The 18,659-nt window shown below is 37.0% G+C and overlaps 1 protein-coding gene across 2 annotated transcripts in view; it reads left to right on the plus strand.

Annotated features, from left to right (window-relative positions):
* b4galnt4b (beta-1,4-N-acetyl-galactosaminyl transferase 4b) overlaps positions 1–18,659 on the plus strand; it is an 89,553-nt gene that overhangs the window by 31,230 nt on the left and 39,664 nt on the right. For both annotated transcript variants that reach the window (XM_059534699.1, XM_059534688.1), the window contains exon 3: positions 4,580–4,692. In XM_059534699.1, coding sequence (XP_059390682.1) covers positions 4,580–4,692 — 113 coding nt within the window. The remainder of the gene's footprint in view (positions 1–4,579; positions 4,693–18,659) is intronic.

Consider the following 18,659-nt stretch of genomic DNA (forward strand, 5'->3'; position numbering starts at 1 on the left):
CTTGCTTGTGTATGTGGGTTTCATGATGCAGAAGATAAAATGCCTGCCAAAATTCAATTGTCTAGTTTCCTGTCCTGCAGCTATAGACACTTTTTTACCCTTTCGACAACAGCACCACTCCCAAGCCCCTCCATCTGAACAAATAGAACTTCACCAGATGCATCTTAAGCCTCGCCTCAGACCAAACTGTTCAGCTGATGGCAATTCTCCATTTCAAATCTTTTTAATTCAGCTTAATCCGTGACGGCAAACTCATACTCACAGACTCACAGACTCCTCCTAGCTCACTTCTGTAAACAGACAAAAAGATCAACAGCTTCACAGTCACATAAATAAATCAACGTTTTGTGTTCAAGGTCAAAACTAAGATCAGTACAAACGTCCCTCAAACTCTTTTTCTTTACTCCCTACCTTTGTCTTTTTGTGTGAAAAGATGGTGAATTTTCTTTCCCTCGCTTGACAAATCAAGCCTTCTAATCAGCCATCTGTCCAGATAAATGGAGCATTATTGGTGGCAATATGCTGCATTTGTATGTTCCTCTGTGAATCAGTGCACATAAGAGTCAAGGAACAAATGACTAAGAAATGAAGGAATTGCTATGTAGTAACAGTCATATCTGGGGACAAGGATATTACATGAAATAGATCAAGGTGAAATATGTCTTATTATATGTCTTATCTTCACCAGCTGTGCTGAAATTAGATATTCTGTCAGAAGACTAGAGAAATCTCAGATGGTTTGGTTTGTGTCTCGAAGATGCTTCAGATTCTCCATTAATGCACATGTAGAGCACTCTACTCAGAGCTAGAGTCTCAGCTATGTTTCATTTACATATCCACTGTATTAGATATTCCTATAAAATTCCTTGAGAAGGATATACACAAATGTTGACATATAGTAATATCATAGACTATCTATACAGTCCATGTGGATAACATAGCCCCATATTATTTGACTTTGAGACACTGGTAAGTGTACTGAATGACTGGACCACATTTTCTCTAATAACAGGCTACCATTTTACTGGGATATTTTCACATTCTTTATTCGCACAGCTTCTCATTAACCTGCTCATCACATTTCTGGTTCCTCTGTCAATGACAGTATGGTGGCTTGCAGAGAAATCACAGTGGTCAGGACCTCTTTTAAATGCAAGATGAGATGAGGCTTCCCTGAGTCTGAGTAACTGTATTTTCTCTAGGGCAAATCAATGTCGTGCAGTATAGGGAAAACCGAGGTAAACCGTTTTTACTTAAGTTGTCCTCTAATAAAAGGACAAATGAGATAGAAGTAAAGATAATAAACCTAATTATATTTCTGGAAGTATGCTATCTCCTAAAAACAGAAGAAAATATATTGAAACATATAAACGTTGCTTCTAAAAAAGGTGACAAAACTAAGCTGTCTCATGTTGAAGGGTATAGTTAATTGGGGAATATGTGAATAATTTACATTTCAAATAAAATGTAAACATGATTTTTTTATGAACATGTATTAATTTAATTAATAGTTCATCTTTAATCAATAAATTACAGTTTTACAGGTTTAATTCACCAACATGCATCATACTAGACTCATTTTTTAGGAGCTGAACTAGATACCTGATTTACAAATCATTCACTCTTTTGATTCTTTTTTGTTGTTGTTGTTGTTGTTCTGCCAAACTGGTTAGAACGATTTTCTGGATCATTGTCAAACTGCCTAACTCACAAGCTGAAGTGTTTTTGGTGGTTTGTTGTAAACCTGTAAAACAACGATGGGTGGTAGCTTTATGACAGAAAAATAACTGCTTAAAATTTTTATTAAAAAAAATATTTAATTAAAGTTAATTGCAAGCAAACCTATGAATGCATCCTATTATTTTCCAGTGATAAATAAGATATTAAGATCAACACCTGCAACAGCAGCTTGACTATGCAGGAAAACACATTTTCTAACAAAGAGCATCAAAATAGTAACAGTTCTTTTCTTGCAGCGGGGGAGCCATTTTTCAACCTTCACAGCCAGTCTGTGATTTAACTAATTGAAGTTTCACAACTTTAAGTACAGAAAACATACTTCATGTCAAGATGGATATTACTGATAGACTTTATGTTCAGTAATCACTGAATGTGTGTCAGAGCATTTGAATTAACATTCAGTCACTGAATTAACATTTAATGACAGAATGTTATTTCAGCTGCTCTGACACATTCAGTGATTCAATCAATTCAAATGATTTGCCCGATCCAATAAAGTAACATAGGTTTATTTTTATTTTTTGCCATTCATAACGCTGAAAAATCATTTGCAATGGAAAACAAAACCAAAACTGCCATGGTATGCTATTTTGACATGAACATCAGAATATTATGTAAAAGTTTATATAGCTTTTTGTGCCAATATACAGTACAGACCAAAAGTTTGGACACACCTTCTTATTCAAAGAGTTTTCTTTATTTTCATGACTATGAACATTGTAGATTCACACTGCAGGCATCAAAACTATGAATTAACACATGTGGAATTATGGAATTATATACATAACAAAAAAGTGTAAAACAACTGAAAATATGTCATATTCTAGGTTCTTCAAAGTAGCCACCTTTTGCTTTGATTACTGCTTTGCACACTCTTGGCATTCTCTTGATGAGCTTCAAGAGGTAGTCACCTGAATTGGTCTTCCAACAGTCTTGAAGGAGTTCCCCGAGAGATGCTTAGCACTTGTTGGCCCTTTTGCCTTCTGTCTGCGGTCCAGCTCACCCCTAAACCATCTCAATTGGGTTCAGATCCGGTGACTGTGGAGGCCAGGTCATCTGGCGCAGCACCCCATCACTCTCCTTCTTGGTCAAATAGCCCTTGATGCCTTCAGTGTGACCCTACAATTTTCATAGTCATGAAAATAAAGAAAACTCTTTGAATGAGAAGGTGTGTCCAAACTTTTGGTCTGTACTGTTTATATTAGGATAATCATGCAGTGTTTTTATTAGCAGTAGTCTTTTTTAATCATCTTTCAGTCTTCAGATTCTCTCTGACTCATTTAAGTGGTGTTTTTCATTTGTCTAGCAATACTTTAATCATTGCTGTTCTCGCCTAGTTGCCTTCAGGTCTGAAATATTTTGTTGTGTCTGTGTCGGTCTCACTCTCTCTTTTATGTCTGTGTAGTTCATCTCAATCTGAAGAGTGTTTGGAGGAATGGGACAGGTTTTATCCTGGTGAGCCCACTTAAAGAGACTCAAGCATCAGTTCTGATTTTCCCCAGGTGTAGTTTGCCTTGATTAAACACTGCTCTCCCGGAGAAGACAAGGCCTCTCTGAATGCTAAGAGTGTTCTTGAGGATTCAAAGATGGCAGACAGTAGCTAGAAACTGATGTGTTCATTCACACATAATTAAAGACTGTTATGTCTTGTAAAAACTTTTTCGCTACACTTTCCACTGGTTTGATTTGTAAAGTGAATGATGTACTTTATTTACATCGTAAATATTCATAGAGTGATGCACTCATGCAAGATTTAATGAATTTTTGAAGTATATGTTTGGAATTAAACTCTCCAGATGGAGATAGATACTCTCGCCGAACAAGCCTATAGATTTAAAAAGCCTCATTCATTTCTGAGAGAGAATTGAATTTTTGAATCCTAAGACCCAGATGCATAAAAAAAAAATGATATGCTTTTTGGTGAAAGTAAAATGAGAAAATATAAAATATTATTGTGATGCTGTCTAATAGACATGCTGCTTTCTTTAAATAGGTGTTCGAATTGATGGCAAATAGCTAGTCATCATCGTTAACCTTTGAGGGTTGATTGTGGAGACCTAGATTGATCCTAACTCTTGATTCTCCACCAAGTGGTATAGCAAGAGTTATTTGTGTTCTTAACTATGCTGTCTGCTCAGGTGTCAAGGACTTTAAATACAGGCTTTTGTAAAGTCAGTATAGGGAGACCATTGTGTGACCTTCATGCCAACACCACTGCTTAAGAAGTGGGACGGAAAGATATGCCAACTGACTATTTGACATGTTTGATGTTCTCCCGTGTTGCTTCTGCATTGGCTTTGCAGCATCTTCTATCAATGCGGACACTGACAACCTTTCAGGCTCCTCAGACTTCAGCATGTGAAACCAACTATTAGTCACATGAAAAGATTTTAAATGGAAGAAATTAGGGGAAAAGGGGATGTTTTATCTGTCTTCCATCTGCCAGCCTGTAATCTTGTTAGTACCAAGGACAGGCACCCTGCTCCTTGGATGATAAAATGGCATCCAGTCTCCCAATTTTCCTCTGCTTTCTTTTTCTTTAGAGCCTCAAGATTGAAAGTTTTATTTTTGTGGTGCTTTTATTTTAGCTTCTTCATTATCCATACCCTCTCTTATCCATAATTAACCTGATTTCACATATTTATCTCTCTCTCTCAATTTAAATTGTTTTTTTTTAAATAACAATTTTTACATTTGGGGGGAAAAAGAAGTATAGTTTTTTGAACAAATGCTTGGGCAAAATATGCATAAGTGGCTGGTCTATTCTCAGGCTTGAAGAAATTGCACACACTGTACAGTAACTTTTTTCTAAACACTAAATTCTTTTTTTCTCTCACAGATATGGAGAGGCAGGCAGATAGGATGGGGTCCAGTCATAAGAAACACATCCCCTCATCTCTCATGCCCTTTGAGCATGAGGATACTGCTGAAAGTCAGGAGGAGGGCTTGGGGGTGAGTGAGCTGTTTTATATCATAATCAACACATTTTCAAGTATTAAACTGAAAGTAGTTACACTTAGCTTTGATGTGTTAGTTGATGTGTGCTATGTTTGATGTGCTATGCTTTTAAAAGTACTGTTTAGTGAGTGTTATGTATAGCTACCCAGCAGGATTTGCTGTTCACAATATCCCTTTAAATAAAATGCTTTCTAAATGAGGGTTTTGACTAATTCCATGCCAGTGGATTGTTGACATCCATGCATAATATAATCTATTTTTCTCAGTGCCCCTGTGGGGATCCAGGCATGTAACTGGCTCAAGGGATGAATCTCATTAAAAATAACAGTACTATCATATACCAGCACGATACATTTAAATTTCTTGTTTTGTTCTGGCACTTGTATCACTTTTAAAGTCCCATGAAATTAGAAGTTTTGGGCTTTTATTATAAATATGTTAGCCTTAAACTTATGTATGCTATAAGCTAATGTGGTCCAAAACAGAAAATGTATGCATTCAAAATGTACAGTCTGTCTCTTGTGCGTGCTCCAGAGAGCCTATCACATGAAATTAATGCTTACAGTGTTCCGGATAATGACAAAAGAGCCATTTTGTACTGTAATGTCAATGTGTCATGCAAATAAAAGGCATCAATTCAAACTTCAGTCTCACAAACATGTTTGATATTTTGAGCCAATTTTATAACACATTGTTTTCATCTGTCACACGCCTTGAGTTTGCTGTGATTGGAACAAATTTAAAGTCTGATAGTGTATATTTACAAAATTGGTAAGAGTATAATGTCTAGTGTTTTAAAATCTGTTGAGACATTAGCAATTTCATTACGCAAATGTTTGTGGTCAGTTTGGAAAGGTCTTTAAGAGTTGTGAGTTATATCTGTGTATTTTAACAGCCTGGCGTAAAGGATGGCATTTTAAACCCTACAGAACTCTCTCATTCATATTGAACTCTATATGGCACTCAAGTCATATAAAGTGTGTTTTTCTAAATGTTTGGTGGCATATAGCATTTTGGACAAATTGACACAAAGGAATAGAAAATTGGTAGTTTGAGGTAGCTGTGGAGGTCTATCCTGATTTAGGGGTTCTGTGGATCTTTGTCAGCAGTAAGATGATTTTAATCATAGTGAGGCTTTTATGAGCCCTTGAGGAAAAAGTACTACTCAGCCTTTTCTTTAACCTCACTTTGGCATGGGAAATTATGAATTATATGATTTTGTGTGTGTGTGTGTGTGTGTGTGTGTGTGTGCATGTTTTTGTGACATCAGGACACAACTCTGTATAATGACATGTGTATGACACATGTATTACAAGGAGAGGGTGACTTATGAGGACATAACACATGTCCCCATTTTTCAAAACGCTTATAAATCATACAGAATGAGTTTTTTTATTTTTTGAGAAAGTAAAAATGCACAGAGTTCCCTGTGAGGGTGTAGGGTTGGTGTAGGGCCATAGAAAATACAGTTTGTACAGTATAAAAACCATTACGCCTGTGGGATGTCCCCACTTTTCATAAAAACAGATGTGTGTGTGTGTGTGTGTGTGTGTGTGTGTGTGTGTGTGTGTGTGTGTGTGTGTGTGTGTGTGTGTGTGTGTGTGTGTTTAGCGCATATGCCTAGTTTGTACAATTCATTTTCAAGCAACATATGTGCCTTCCTGCTGGATTTTAGCTCAGTCTCTTTGCTGTCAGCTTACTGTCTGCCCCTGTAGCTTTTACATGCTATCTACATGAGCTAGCCATGTTCAGACATGCACTTCTTTGTCAGGCAAGGCAGAGGATGGCAGTAAAGCTTCAGCAAGTCAACACATTTACATTTAAAAGGAATAGTTCACATAAAAATTTATTCATCTGAAATGTAGATGAGTCTGTTTCTTCGAGCCTTCACCAGACAGAAATTAAGCATTACATCACTTACTCACCAGTGCATCCTTTGTAGTATATGGGTGCCGTCAGAATGAGAGTCTACAGCAAATCCATAAAAAAGAAAAAAAAAACTTTTTATAACTTCAAACCGTTGCTTGTAGCTAAAATTTTCTATACATAATATTGCTTTCTGTAGTGAAAAAAAAAATCTGTATTGTCTAAATCAGGAGTGAAATATGCAAAGATTAAGCACTGTTTATAAGTAAAAATAGTTCTAAACAAATATGATGATGGATTTTATTGTGAGAGGACAACAGGGAATAGGCTTTTTTTACTGGAGGAAGATTTATGGATTCTGGACTCTTATTTTGGCCAGAATCGACAGTTTGAAGTTAAAACGCTTTAATGATGGATTTGTTTCTTACAAACATGCAGCTTCTTACTTCACAATACATTAATTGATGGGCTGGAGTCATGTAGATTACGTTTGGATTATTGTGATGTATTTATCAGCTGTTTAAACTCTAATTCTGACCGCATTCTCTGCAGAGGATCCATTGGATGTCCAAGTGATTTAATGTTAAACTTCTCCAAATCTATTCCAATGAAGAAACAAACTCAACTACATCTTGGATTGTCATTTTTTGTGTAAACTATTCAATTAAACCTTTTATTCTCATGGTAATTTCACAGCGCAATACTGAAACACAGCTCCACATCTTGAAATATAATTCAGTGATATTTAGGCTGATTTACAATGTACCATGAGGAAGATATGGGTGAAGCACCTTGTACACAGCAGCAGTAGGTGAATGTAAATCTGCCCATCCGGACGCCAGCATTAGCTGATCTGCTCACTCCAGAAAAACACATGGCTGGGATAGCAGCAGTCACAACAGAGAGTTGCAAAACTAATTTTGGAAAGAGCAAAGGAGAAGCCAGTGGGAAATATCTGGGACAGCTGAACCTGAGTATTGAGCTGGGTTTTTGTGATTTGTTTAACTTCAAAAGGAAAACATTCTAAACGAGACAAATGTAGACAGAATGAGGTAGCAAGAAATGTGTTAGTGTACTGTATGTGGAGATTTGTCTGTTTGGACTGTGTAGTCCTTTATGGTTTTTTGTCTTTCTGTAGTTTATAACGTTCTGTCCTCTCCTGAAGAATGCCGTCAGGGACATTTGTCACATTGATTTTTACTAGTCTTCTGCACCCATGATTGATTTTCTAACCATGATTAATACAACCCCTTGCTGTGTACTGCTTTGCTCGGGGCCACAAATAAGTCTTTTGCACTTGCTTTGCTATTCTGAACCCTCAAGTCATTTTAATTTTTTTTTTGTTTTTTTGTTAGAATTGTGAATTTTGACAGTATACAGTATTTACTTACAGTGCAGTATTTACTATCTTTTACATTGTGTCATTTGCTGTTTAAAAAAATATTATTTTCTGCTCGGTGCTCAGATAAGTTTTGGTGGATTTGTTAAAGTCAACCCGAGCATACAGCAGGATGGGCCTAAATTGGTTTCTGCAAAACTGCAGGTGGTAATCTCAGTGCCTGATGGTTCTTTGCTGTCCTCTTTCTCCATGTTTTAGTGGTATAAGGGGGTACGAGTTTGATCTAGACAGGCTTAGCAGAACTTTTGTTGACAAGCTTACAGAAATCCCACACTAAAAAGCTCTCGTAGCAAACCTCGCTGAGGCCACTGAAATAACATGAAAAGTGATGGATCTAACAGTCTTGGGGTTTGCCAGAGCCCTGAAGAGGAATTTTAGGGTGTGAGAGATGTCTCAACAGATGTATGCTTAATAGATTTATTTTTATTTTTTTGGTCCAGCCTTTGGGCATTATTCAGAACAACAACAAAAGGGCTGCAAGCTCAGTGAAAGATTATTTCTACTGTGAAAACTCATATCATTGTACTTTTGAGCCCACTGAAGGTGATATGAAGGCATAACGGGGTCATTACAAGACAAACAATATTCCCATAGAAATGTACTTGATGGGATGTCAAACGTCTTGGTCAATCATCTTGGTCATTTTAAGCAATTGGAAGACTGCTTATGTTTGCTTAGACCCTTTTATATCTTCCTAATTCAATTTAATGCATTATTATAAAGATACTGAATGAAACCAAGACATCAACATAGTATTCTGTTTAATTCACCTACAGCTTAGCAAGTGTGGGTTTCATATTCTGCTTAAAAACCTCTCAGAATATCGTCTTTTGATAAATAGTGCATTGTTTTTTTAATTGCATATTATTTACTGTAAAAAAAATAAATGCCAGAAATGTCATGGTGTAATCATTAAAGATGCAATATGGAAGATTTATTTATTAATGTTAAAAATAACAAAAATGTATTATTGAGAAAGTAAGTAAAAAATAATGTCCCACCTATTTACAACTAGAAACTGGGAAAAATCAGTTTCACATTATTCACCTTTGCATAATTACGCCAGAAGACATTTCTTTTAAAATCATCACATTCAGTACTGTCTTAGTGAATACAATATACATTTCAATATACAATAGTAGTGCTTTTTAAATTCTGAAAATTTCATTCATAAATTCTATACTGTAATATTACAGTTAAGTTATATTTTTTTTCCATACATTTAATATATTTTGTTGTTTTACAAGGTACGGTTACTTACTGTTGATCCAATAAAAAAATAATACAAATTCTATAGAAGTTTGACATCCTTTTTCAATTAAAATGAAAAACATTTTTGGCAGTGTTCACATTTCCTGTTAAAACTCAGGCATCAAGTAATTCTATAAAAATCTACTAGTATTTTTAGATCAAACGTCCTACAAGAGCATGTAAGTTGCAAGTCTCTCAGGTTAGTTTTGAAAGAGCGCTATCCCGCTGTGAGATTTTGCAGAGCTGTACTTAGATCATTCAAAGAGTTCTAGTGCTACAGTGAGTCTGCTTTTCCTCTACTATCTGAAGACTGGCAGGATGAGTTGTGTGATCAGGATCAGTGTTCTGTGTGTGTGTGTGTGTTTGTGTGTGTGCGTGTGTGTGCGTGTGTGTGCGTGCGTGTGTGTATGAAGGCACAAATAGTTGAACACTGCATGTGAATTTGTTCTTTAGATATGTTATCTTTTTTTAATTTTTTGTTTTGGGAAGGGAGTGTGCAAAGTTGTCATCTTCATGTTAAAACAGTTCTGAGAACATACAGTAGCATTTAGAACTGTGTTAGCAGCAAAATAGAGAGAACAAAAATTGTGCGGTTGAATAAAATTAAATTTAAAAATGCGAGACAAAAGATCACTTATGTTGTTTATGTCTAACGTATTGCTCCTCTGTTATTTACATCACCAAATGGAGCTCTTGTAAAAGTAATCACTGGAGTCCAACTTTATTTAACAGCAGACTGATATCAGCTGTCAGGATGCAAACCACTGTTTTTCTTCCTCATCCTATAGTCATCCTTTAGTGATCTGTGCTCTGGGGACAGATCAATGCATTGGCATGTCGAGTGGGGTGAAACCTCTAGGCTGCAGGAGAGTTCAATTGAAAGATGGAATAACATTAAAAGGTGAGATCAGAACAGACTCCCTGTACACCACCATGACTACAGGCAAAGCAGCCGTGCCTGTTTATTTATAGACCCGCTTTTCTAAACCCCTATGTTGTTTTACAATCAGGATATGTCACAGTTTTAGGATGGTTTTCACAGGGCTGAACAAACGTCAGATTTTTTTATTATGGTGGGAAACAATTTCATTAATTTTCGATTAAAACAGATTGTGTTTTCTTTTTTAACAAAGTTATTAAATCATTTTAAATGCAGTATGTAGATTTCATCATTGAATTGTTTTCAGCTGTCATTAAAAAGATGAGCTCAAAGCATGTAGCATCGGGAGTGGAGTGAAAGACTATGAACTACCCATAATTTGCAGGTGTAGAATTACTATTATGTCTATGTATACCTGAAATCAAAATCAGGTCACATTGCATATCAAATAGATGGAAACTGTAGTTTTAAGATTTCATTTGTTAGATAACATGACCTAACAATAAACAATAGTTATATGGCAATTATTCTTCGTAGGGTTCATTTCAGTATTTACTAATGCATAAATCACAAATTCAGTCTGTTAAAATTATTTAATGCACAATGATCAAACATGAATGTTCAAGTGTTTGTATTAAAGAACATTCACAAACATTAATGAATGTTGTGAAAATATATTATTCACTCACTGTAAGAGGTTACTAGATCTATCTCATGTTAGAAAACATTAAATCATTATACAGTAAAGTCTATACAGGATATTAAATTTGACTGTACTTGTATTTAATCCAGACTGTGTTCATATTTTATTTTAAAGGGCTTTTAAAACCTGCTAGAGATATTTAGCCAAGAATCACAACTAACAGTTTTTCTGACTGACTGATATGTCAAACACTCTTAACCATATTTGTACATTCTCTAATGTGCGTATTTTGGATACACGGTTAATTTAAAAGCCTCTGGTGAGAAAAAATAGTAAATACCATTATGGCCTCCTGATTTTTACAGTAATAAAATGTATAGGAGAATTAAATTGTTAACAAAGAAACTTCATTATAATGCTCATTCTATTAGCGTTAGCTGCTCATATGCTTACGATTAACTATGTATACACTAACAGTGGTTTATTTCAATCCGACATTCAAATTAAAATATGGAATAATATTCATAACTGAAGCTCTAAATATTTAAAATGTAATTGAAACTTACCTTCTTGAACTTAATCGGGGTGTTTTGTTCGTTTTTGGATGTGTTTCCTACTCTTGAAGTTGTCACTGCTTTATGAAGAGGTTGCCAGGTTTTCACAATAAAACCCGCCCAATCTTATTTCGAGGGGAGCCCCCCCATTGAAAATTCCGTGGTAAAATTCCTGGGGAAAAATATCATATTATTGGGGTCGTTTTTCAACCCACAGAGATGATAAACAAGCCAGGGAAACAGTGTTAAAGGAGCCAAATTCTGTGGGAAAACTGCAGACTTGGCAACACTGGGAGGATAGCTTTCGGATAGTGCATCAAGAACCAGGTTGACAGGGTACTCATTACCACCGGTACTTAAAACCTGGTACCGTAACATTTACATTTTTTTAGTACTGACTTGGTACCGAAATACCAGGTCTTTTGATAACAGAAAACAGTGAACAAAACTTAAGTAGGTTGGCAAATGAAGATAATTAACTAGACACACCTGAATCAAATGACACAATGAACGGGAGACAGAAACTAGGTCATACAGAGCACATGGGGAAAGAAAACACAACAAACAGTCCAGGGGTGTGACAGTTCACGCCCTCCTGAAAGGCACGACCCTGAACCACAGAAACAACAAAGGGAGGGATGGAGGGGGACTTAGGAGGAGGACAAATGAATGGATATGGGATGGTGACAGGGGGATGGCAAAGGACTGTCAGGAAAGCAGACAAACAATACAGGTGGAGGTTCGGCTGGAGGACAGGCACTCGGAAGTAGGACGACATACAGAGTCTGGGGTGGAGATGACGGTGAGAGGAGCCAGGATGGGGATAGAAGGGACAGGGCAGATCAGATGGAGGAATGAGCCATTTTGTTGGCAGAAGGGACCAAGGCAGATCAGATGGACAATGGATCCAGGGAGGAGACAGGGGGGATTTGTAGGAGCCAGGTGGAACCCAGGCCACAGCCAGTGGAGCCAACGGAGGGAGGAGCCATGGTGGAGGAAAGGCTAATGGCTCCAGGGGGCCAACCAACGTTGGCAGAGCAGGTGGTGGTGGAGCCTGAGGTGGAGATGGAGAGCCGATGAGCCAGGGTGATGTGTATGATCCAGAGGGCAAGGGGTAGAAGACGGCTCCGGCGACCCAGATGGAGGGAGGAATCTAAAAGGCCACGGTGGAGCTGGAGAGACAGAGCCAGAGGGAAGGAGGGACGAGGTGTAGCCGGAGGAGTGCAGTCCCGAGGCGGCGGATGATCGACGACTAACCAAGGAGGAGCCGGAGGTATGATGGAGCTGGGCGGAGCTGGTGGACTGATAGGCCATGGCAGAAAGGAGAGAGCTAGGAGCCATGGTGGAGCCGCTTGGTCGAAGGGGCCAAGGCAGAGTCCGTGACTCAGAGGCTGGAGGTAGAGACAAGGGATCCTCCAGCCATGATGCCGATGGAGACTGACAGACACGCGGAGATCTCACCGCACAGATGAGGGACTGAGGGGGGAGCTGAGGGGCTGTCAGGAGACAGTGGTGGTGATGATGAGGACTGGTACAGAGTTGGTGGGAGAGGGAGTTCTGAATGCTCAGGGGGCTTAGGGACGGTGTGTGCTGCCCACACCCACCATAAGGCCACTTCCAGCACCGTGAGTGCCAGTGACAGGGGAACAACCTCCATGGTCACTATAGTATAGGCAAACAGTTCAGGGCAGACAGATAATTCAAGGCAGATGGACAGTTCAATATAAACAGACAGTTCAGACACCACATCGGTGATCGTGTCAGAACAGACAGATGATTCAGGGCAGACAGATAATTCAGGGCATGCAGAGAGTTCAGATGAAGGCGGGAGAGGATGGGGCATGTCTGCATATATGTTATCATCCTGAGTGCAGCCTCAGCTCACCCCTAGTACATGTCTAGCAGCCGGCTCATGCACCTGGACTGATGTCAATTGATCCTCAGCACTGTCGTTCTCCTAGGCGATGGCTTGTCGGTCGTAGCGTGTTCTGGCTCTCCTTCAGTGTTGAGCTCAAAATGTAGCTCCCCAAAGAAGGGTGGTGGTAGGCTCTGGGTTGAGCATAATAACTAAAAAGGAAAACGTAATAAACAACCAATCACGAATTCCAGTAGTACGGCATATGCAAATGTGACGCTGGAGCTAACGAGTGAAATGTCATCATGGGCAAGTCTCAATGGCAATGCACCGCCTTTAGGGCCTGATTAAGACCAAATTGGGCCTGATGCTGCAGCGCAAAAGGGGCCTATTTTTTTCTCTGCATTGGTGCATGTGCATTCGACACTCAAGCGCCAGCATGCTTACGCGAATACGGAAACTTTGATTTTGTGTCGAATGAGACCCAACGTTGGTTTCAGTTTCGTTTTAGCCTAAATTAATTAGGTTTGGTTTGTCATTAATACTATAATACGTAAATATATAATGCTTCTTATATTTGTAATTCTTGTTCTTTTCTAAATACTGTTAATTGAAATTATTTGTTGTGGAGTGAGGGGAACTAAAATAGCCAAGCGGAGCTTCTCAAATTTCCCGGAAGCTGAACAGTTTTCATTTGCTATTAACCTCAAAATAATTCTTAGAATGAAATTTGGAGTCCGACTTCCGGACGCATATACAGCGTTACCTATTATACCTTTACTATTATTCTATTTTCTTTATATTAAATAAAATTTTAGCATCCAGATACGTAGGGAACATGGAAACATTTGGATTCGTGCCGAATGAGAGAGGTAGGCATCAGCTTCAGCTTAAATTAATTTGTTTTTGGATTGACGTTTTTTTTTATAGCCTAAAATTTAGAGTATTTGTTTTGGAGAGAAACTAATAACTGTTTTGATAATGTCTGTAAACATTTTGCTTTAGACTACAGGCATTTTAGCCTTCATTATTTCGGAAGTAATAAGGCTAATAAAATGCGATGTGAGCCACGACTTTTTTTTTTAATCTTATACAAGTGTTTTTTGTTTGTTTGTTTGTTTGTTTGTTTTTTAACAATGCAGCAAAAAATTTAAATATCTTAAAAATACTTTGTCTTTAAAGTGCTGAAGGTTTTTTTTGTAAGTAGCTTACATTTGGCCAAAATCTAGAGAAGATGATGTATTGGTTAGATCTCTTTATTTTCCTTTTCTTTTTGAGTAAAGAAAACGCTATACTTTATTATTATTTTAGTATTATTTTTATTATGGAAATTATAGGCAAATACTATTGTTTTAAAAAAAATAATGCTATTAACCGGTATTTCTTTCACCCGAACCGGTTTCGGAACGATAATAATATCTGAGGAACGCAGAACAGAAACGTTAAAATATCGATTCTGCTCGGAGTGAACTGATTGAATTTTTTTTTTTTCGTTTTCAAGCCCTGCACAGAGCACATGGGAAAACAAAACACAACAAACAGTCCAGGGGTGTGACCGCATTAAAAAGTCTTACTGATGTAAAACTTTTGAACTGTAGCATATCTACAAATGTGACTCTGATTTATGTCTTGTTTACTTGTCACAGACATTGACATATTGTGTTTTCTTTAGTTTTTCTACTCCTGTAGTTTGTCTGCTCTACTGCTTTGTCTGCTCTAAAAAAAAAAAAATACCTTCGTCAGATATTGTCACAACAAGTAGGACAAAGATTACCCATAGAACATTAGAAAGGAGCTTTCAAAAAGTTTCCCAATTATATGTCCATCCTTCTCTTTAGTTTCTGCCCTTTGAGAGTCTATCATCTTCCTGTTATCCTCATATGGACTCTTTTGTAGCTGATCTATTCGCTCGTGACTGATTGTCAGTAAAACATGCTCCTACTGTCATACTCTGATTCGTCTGCATCTGTGTCCCCTGATTAATGGCAGGGAAAACATAAATTGAAAGCTGTCATCTCTTGCGGATGTGTATAGTCCCAAGCAAACAAAATAATGATGATGATTACCAGCCCCCTTATATCGTCTGTCACAGCTAGCTCACAATAAATAAGCCTTGTCTTTTCTCGCCCCGTCCTGTCTTGCTAATGTAAATAAGGAGAATTCATTAACCTTGCTGATAGTCCTAGGATCTGTTTCCAGGGTGTTGGTGGGAGCCATCTGGTTATCATTGCCCTCTTGTCAGAGAGTGGAGAGGAGATCCAGAGCTCGTTATTTATGAGATCTGCCCTTGGTCTTACGTTGAGGTCAGATTTACCAAATACTTAGACAGCAGTGGCTTGCACCGGGCTTGCAGAACAGCAGGGAGGCCAATCGCTTGGACGCCATTAGCTGGGATGAAGCCTTCCTTCTGGACTGCATGACAGGGGCACGTAGCTTAATTGGGATAGATGAGCTTTTAGGCTTGTCTTCATTATTTTCTTTAGCTGAAAGTGACTTTAATTTGTCTTGAAGCCGATGCAGACAGAATACTGTACTAAAATTCTCTGTTATGTCTACAGCACTAAACAGACAGATCAGTGCAGACCAATTACAGAACAAATGACACTTATGAGTGTAGTTATTGTAGTTATTTTGAGTGAATAAAAACATACAGTACCACTAGATTCTTTTTAGTAAATAAAGCACATATGTAAATGTGAGGCTTAGAGAGGTCATGAACTGAGAAATCATAATTCCTTTTTACATATAAGAGGTCACTGTACTATTAAAACATCCTCTAAGTTTAAAAACTCAAAACTTTCTTCTTCGTCTAAAAACAGCTTTTATTGGAGCCAATCTGCCAAAAAAAATGTGGAATGTGCCACTTTATAACCCCTTTCAAACATACAGTACTGGTAAATTTCTGGCTATGTGTGAACTGGACCTTTTAAAAAAAACAGTAAATTTGTTCTAGTATTACCAGTATGAGAAATTGTAAAATTACCAATAAATTACTGGTAATCTGCCCTGTGTGAAGATTACCAGTATGAAAATGTACGATTTCAGAACGTGCTGACGTAAGACATCTGCTAATTTTTTTGAAATTTTGCAAAAATGTATATTTGTCTGAACTAAATGTTTGATCATGCATTTTTTTGGTTTTTACAATCCTGAAATTGCACAATAGCTTGTACAGAACTAGCCTGATTTTGTGAGCTGTATGTGAGGTTCACACATACTCCATTTGCAGTGCGTATGTAGTCCATGTGTGGTAAAGAAGCATCACAGACTGTGCTTGCACACAGGAGTCTGCTCCTGATTTGTGGCTGTTTACCACAAACATTTATCCAGTGTTGTTACTTAAAATGCTTTTTCAACATTGCAAGTTTTTTTTTTTTTTTTTTTTTTTTACACGGTACAGTAATACAATCTTTCATCAATTATTCAATGCTTTTTACTTTTGCATGTACTTCTAGATTTATTTATCAAGTTGCTAAAGCAAAACATTTATATAACTTTTCTTACATTATCACAAACATTCTTAAAACTTACCATTGACAGAAACAGTCAGCTATACTGCCTTTTCTTTTGCATTTAAATCTTTACTACAAGCAATCCTGCGGTTTATGAAGAACTTTCATTAAGAACTTTAAGAACCTTACAATTATTGCCTCATTTATCTAAAAGTGCTCTTTTCCTTTAAACCTAGCCAAAAAGCCATAGCCTATGTGTTGACTGTGAAACACAGTACACTTTATTCATTTATGGTGTAATTTCTAAAAAAAAATTTTGCCAGTGCATGTTGCAAGGCATAAGTTAAATAAGCAGCTGCTTAGGGCCCCTGTGGCCACCAGAGCGATACGTCATGCACAAATCAGATCAGAAGTGTTTACTGTTAGTTAGTAAGAATCCACTCTGAACTAATTGTTTTCACAAGTTTACAGAGTTCTACGCACTCACAGATCTTGCTATTATAACAAGAAAAAAGTCATTGCTATTAAATTTATGCATTTAGCAGACGCTTTTATCCAAAGTGACTTACAGTGCATTCAGGCTATCAATTTTTACCTATCATGTGTTCCCGGGGAATCGAACCCCCAACCTTGCGCTTAATAGCACAATGCTCAACCAATTGGGCTACAGGAACGCTATGATTGACACTTTTGATAGTAATAAATATTGTAGCAATGGACGGAACGAGCTATCTGACAAAGCCGATGTCAAAATAGAGCTGTGCATTAAGTAATGTAAAGTAAATTCAGAGTAACAAACCTACAGCAGTGAAGTCTGTGTTGGCTGAATATATTCAGCAACTTCTTCCAGTTAAAGATAAATTACTTAATGTATTATGAAAGTGACATGACATACAGCCAAGTATGGTGACCCATACTCAGAATTCATGCTCTGCTTTTAACCCATCCAAAGTGTACACACACAGAGCAGTGAACACACACACACACACACTGTGAACACACACCCGGAGCAGTGGGCAGCCATTTATGCTGCGGCACCCAGGGAGCAGTTGGGGGTTCAGTGCCTTGCTCAAAGGCACCTAAGTCATGGTATTGAAGGTGGAGAGAGAACTGTACATGCACTCCCCCCACCTACAATTCCTGCCAGCTCGAGACTCGAACTCACAACCATATGATTGCGAGTCCGACTCTCTAACCATTAGGCCACAACTTCCCACTTATTATTTAATTATTATAAAATTATTAACTTATTAATTAGTACAGTAAATGTAAAAAAAAAAGTTTAAAAAAAAAGTTAAAAAAAAAAAAAAAAAAAAATGAAATTCTATACTAGTCATTTTATAAGACATCCAAAAGCAAGACCTGAAAAAAATAGGGAGTGGAAATGGCAACTGAGCTGATGAGTTATCCTGTGCTTAAAGATCTTTGATTTCTACCAGGAGACAAATTTTTTTTTCCATCTTAATGAATGAAAATTTAATCTTTTAAGTGAATTTTACTGCATACGTGTAGAGTAAAAAAAAAGTAATATAGGCTTTAAAATATTTTAAGTGTTTAAAAAATTAAAGGTAAAGGGCAGTGTGTATTTTTTTTATTTATTATATATATATATATATATATATATATATATATATACAGTACAGACCAAAAGTTTGGAAACATTACTATTTTTAATGTTTTTGAAAGAAGTTTCTTCTGCTCATCAAGCCTGCATTTATTTGATCAAAAATACAGAAAAAAATGTAATATTGTGACATATTATTACAATATAAAATAATTGTTTTTAAATTTATTATACTTTAAATTATCATTTATTTCTGTGATGCAAAGCTAAATTTTTAGGATCATTATCACCTGATGATTTAGAAATCATTCTAATATGATGATTCATTATCAAAGTTGGAAACAGTTCTGCTGCTTAATATTTTGTCAGAACATGTGATACTTTTTTAGGATCCTTTGATGAATAAAAAGTAAAAAAAAAAAAAAAGAAGAAGAAGAAGAAGCTATGTTTTTAAAATATAAATATTTTACACACACCTGGACTAACGTCATGGCCTC

This window comes from Carassius carassius, chromosome 3, assembly GCF_963082965.1.
Source record: "Carassius carassius chromosome 3, fCarCar2.1, whole genome shotgun sequence".
NCBI classification, from domain to species: domain Eukaryota; kingdom Metazoa; phylum Chordata; class Actinopteri; order Cypriniformes; family Cyprinidae; genus Carassius; species Carassius carassius.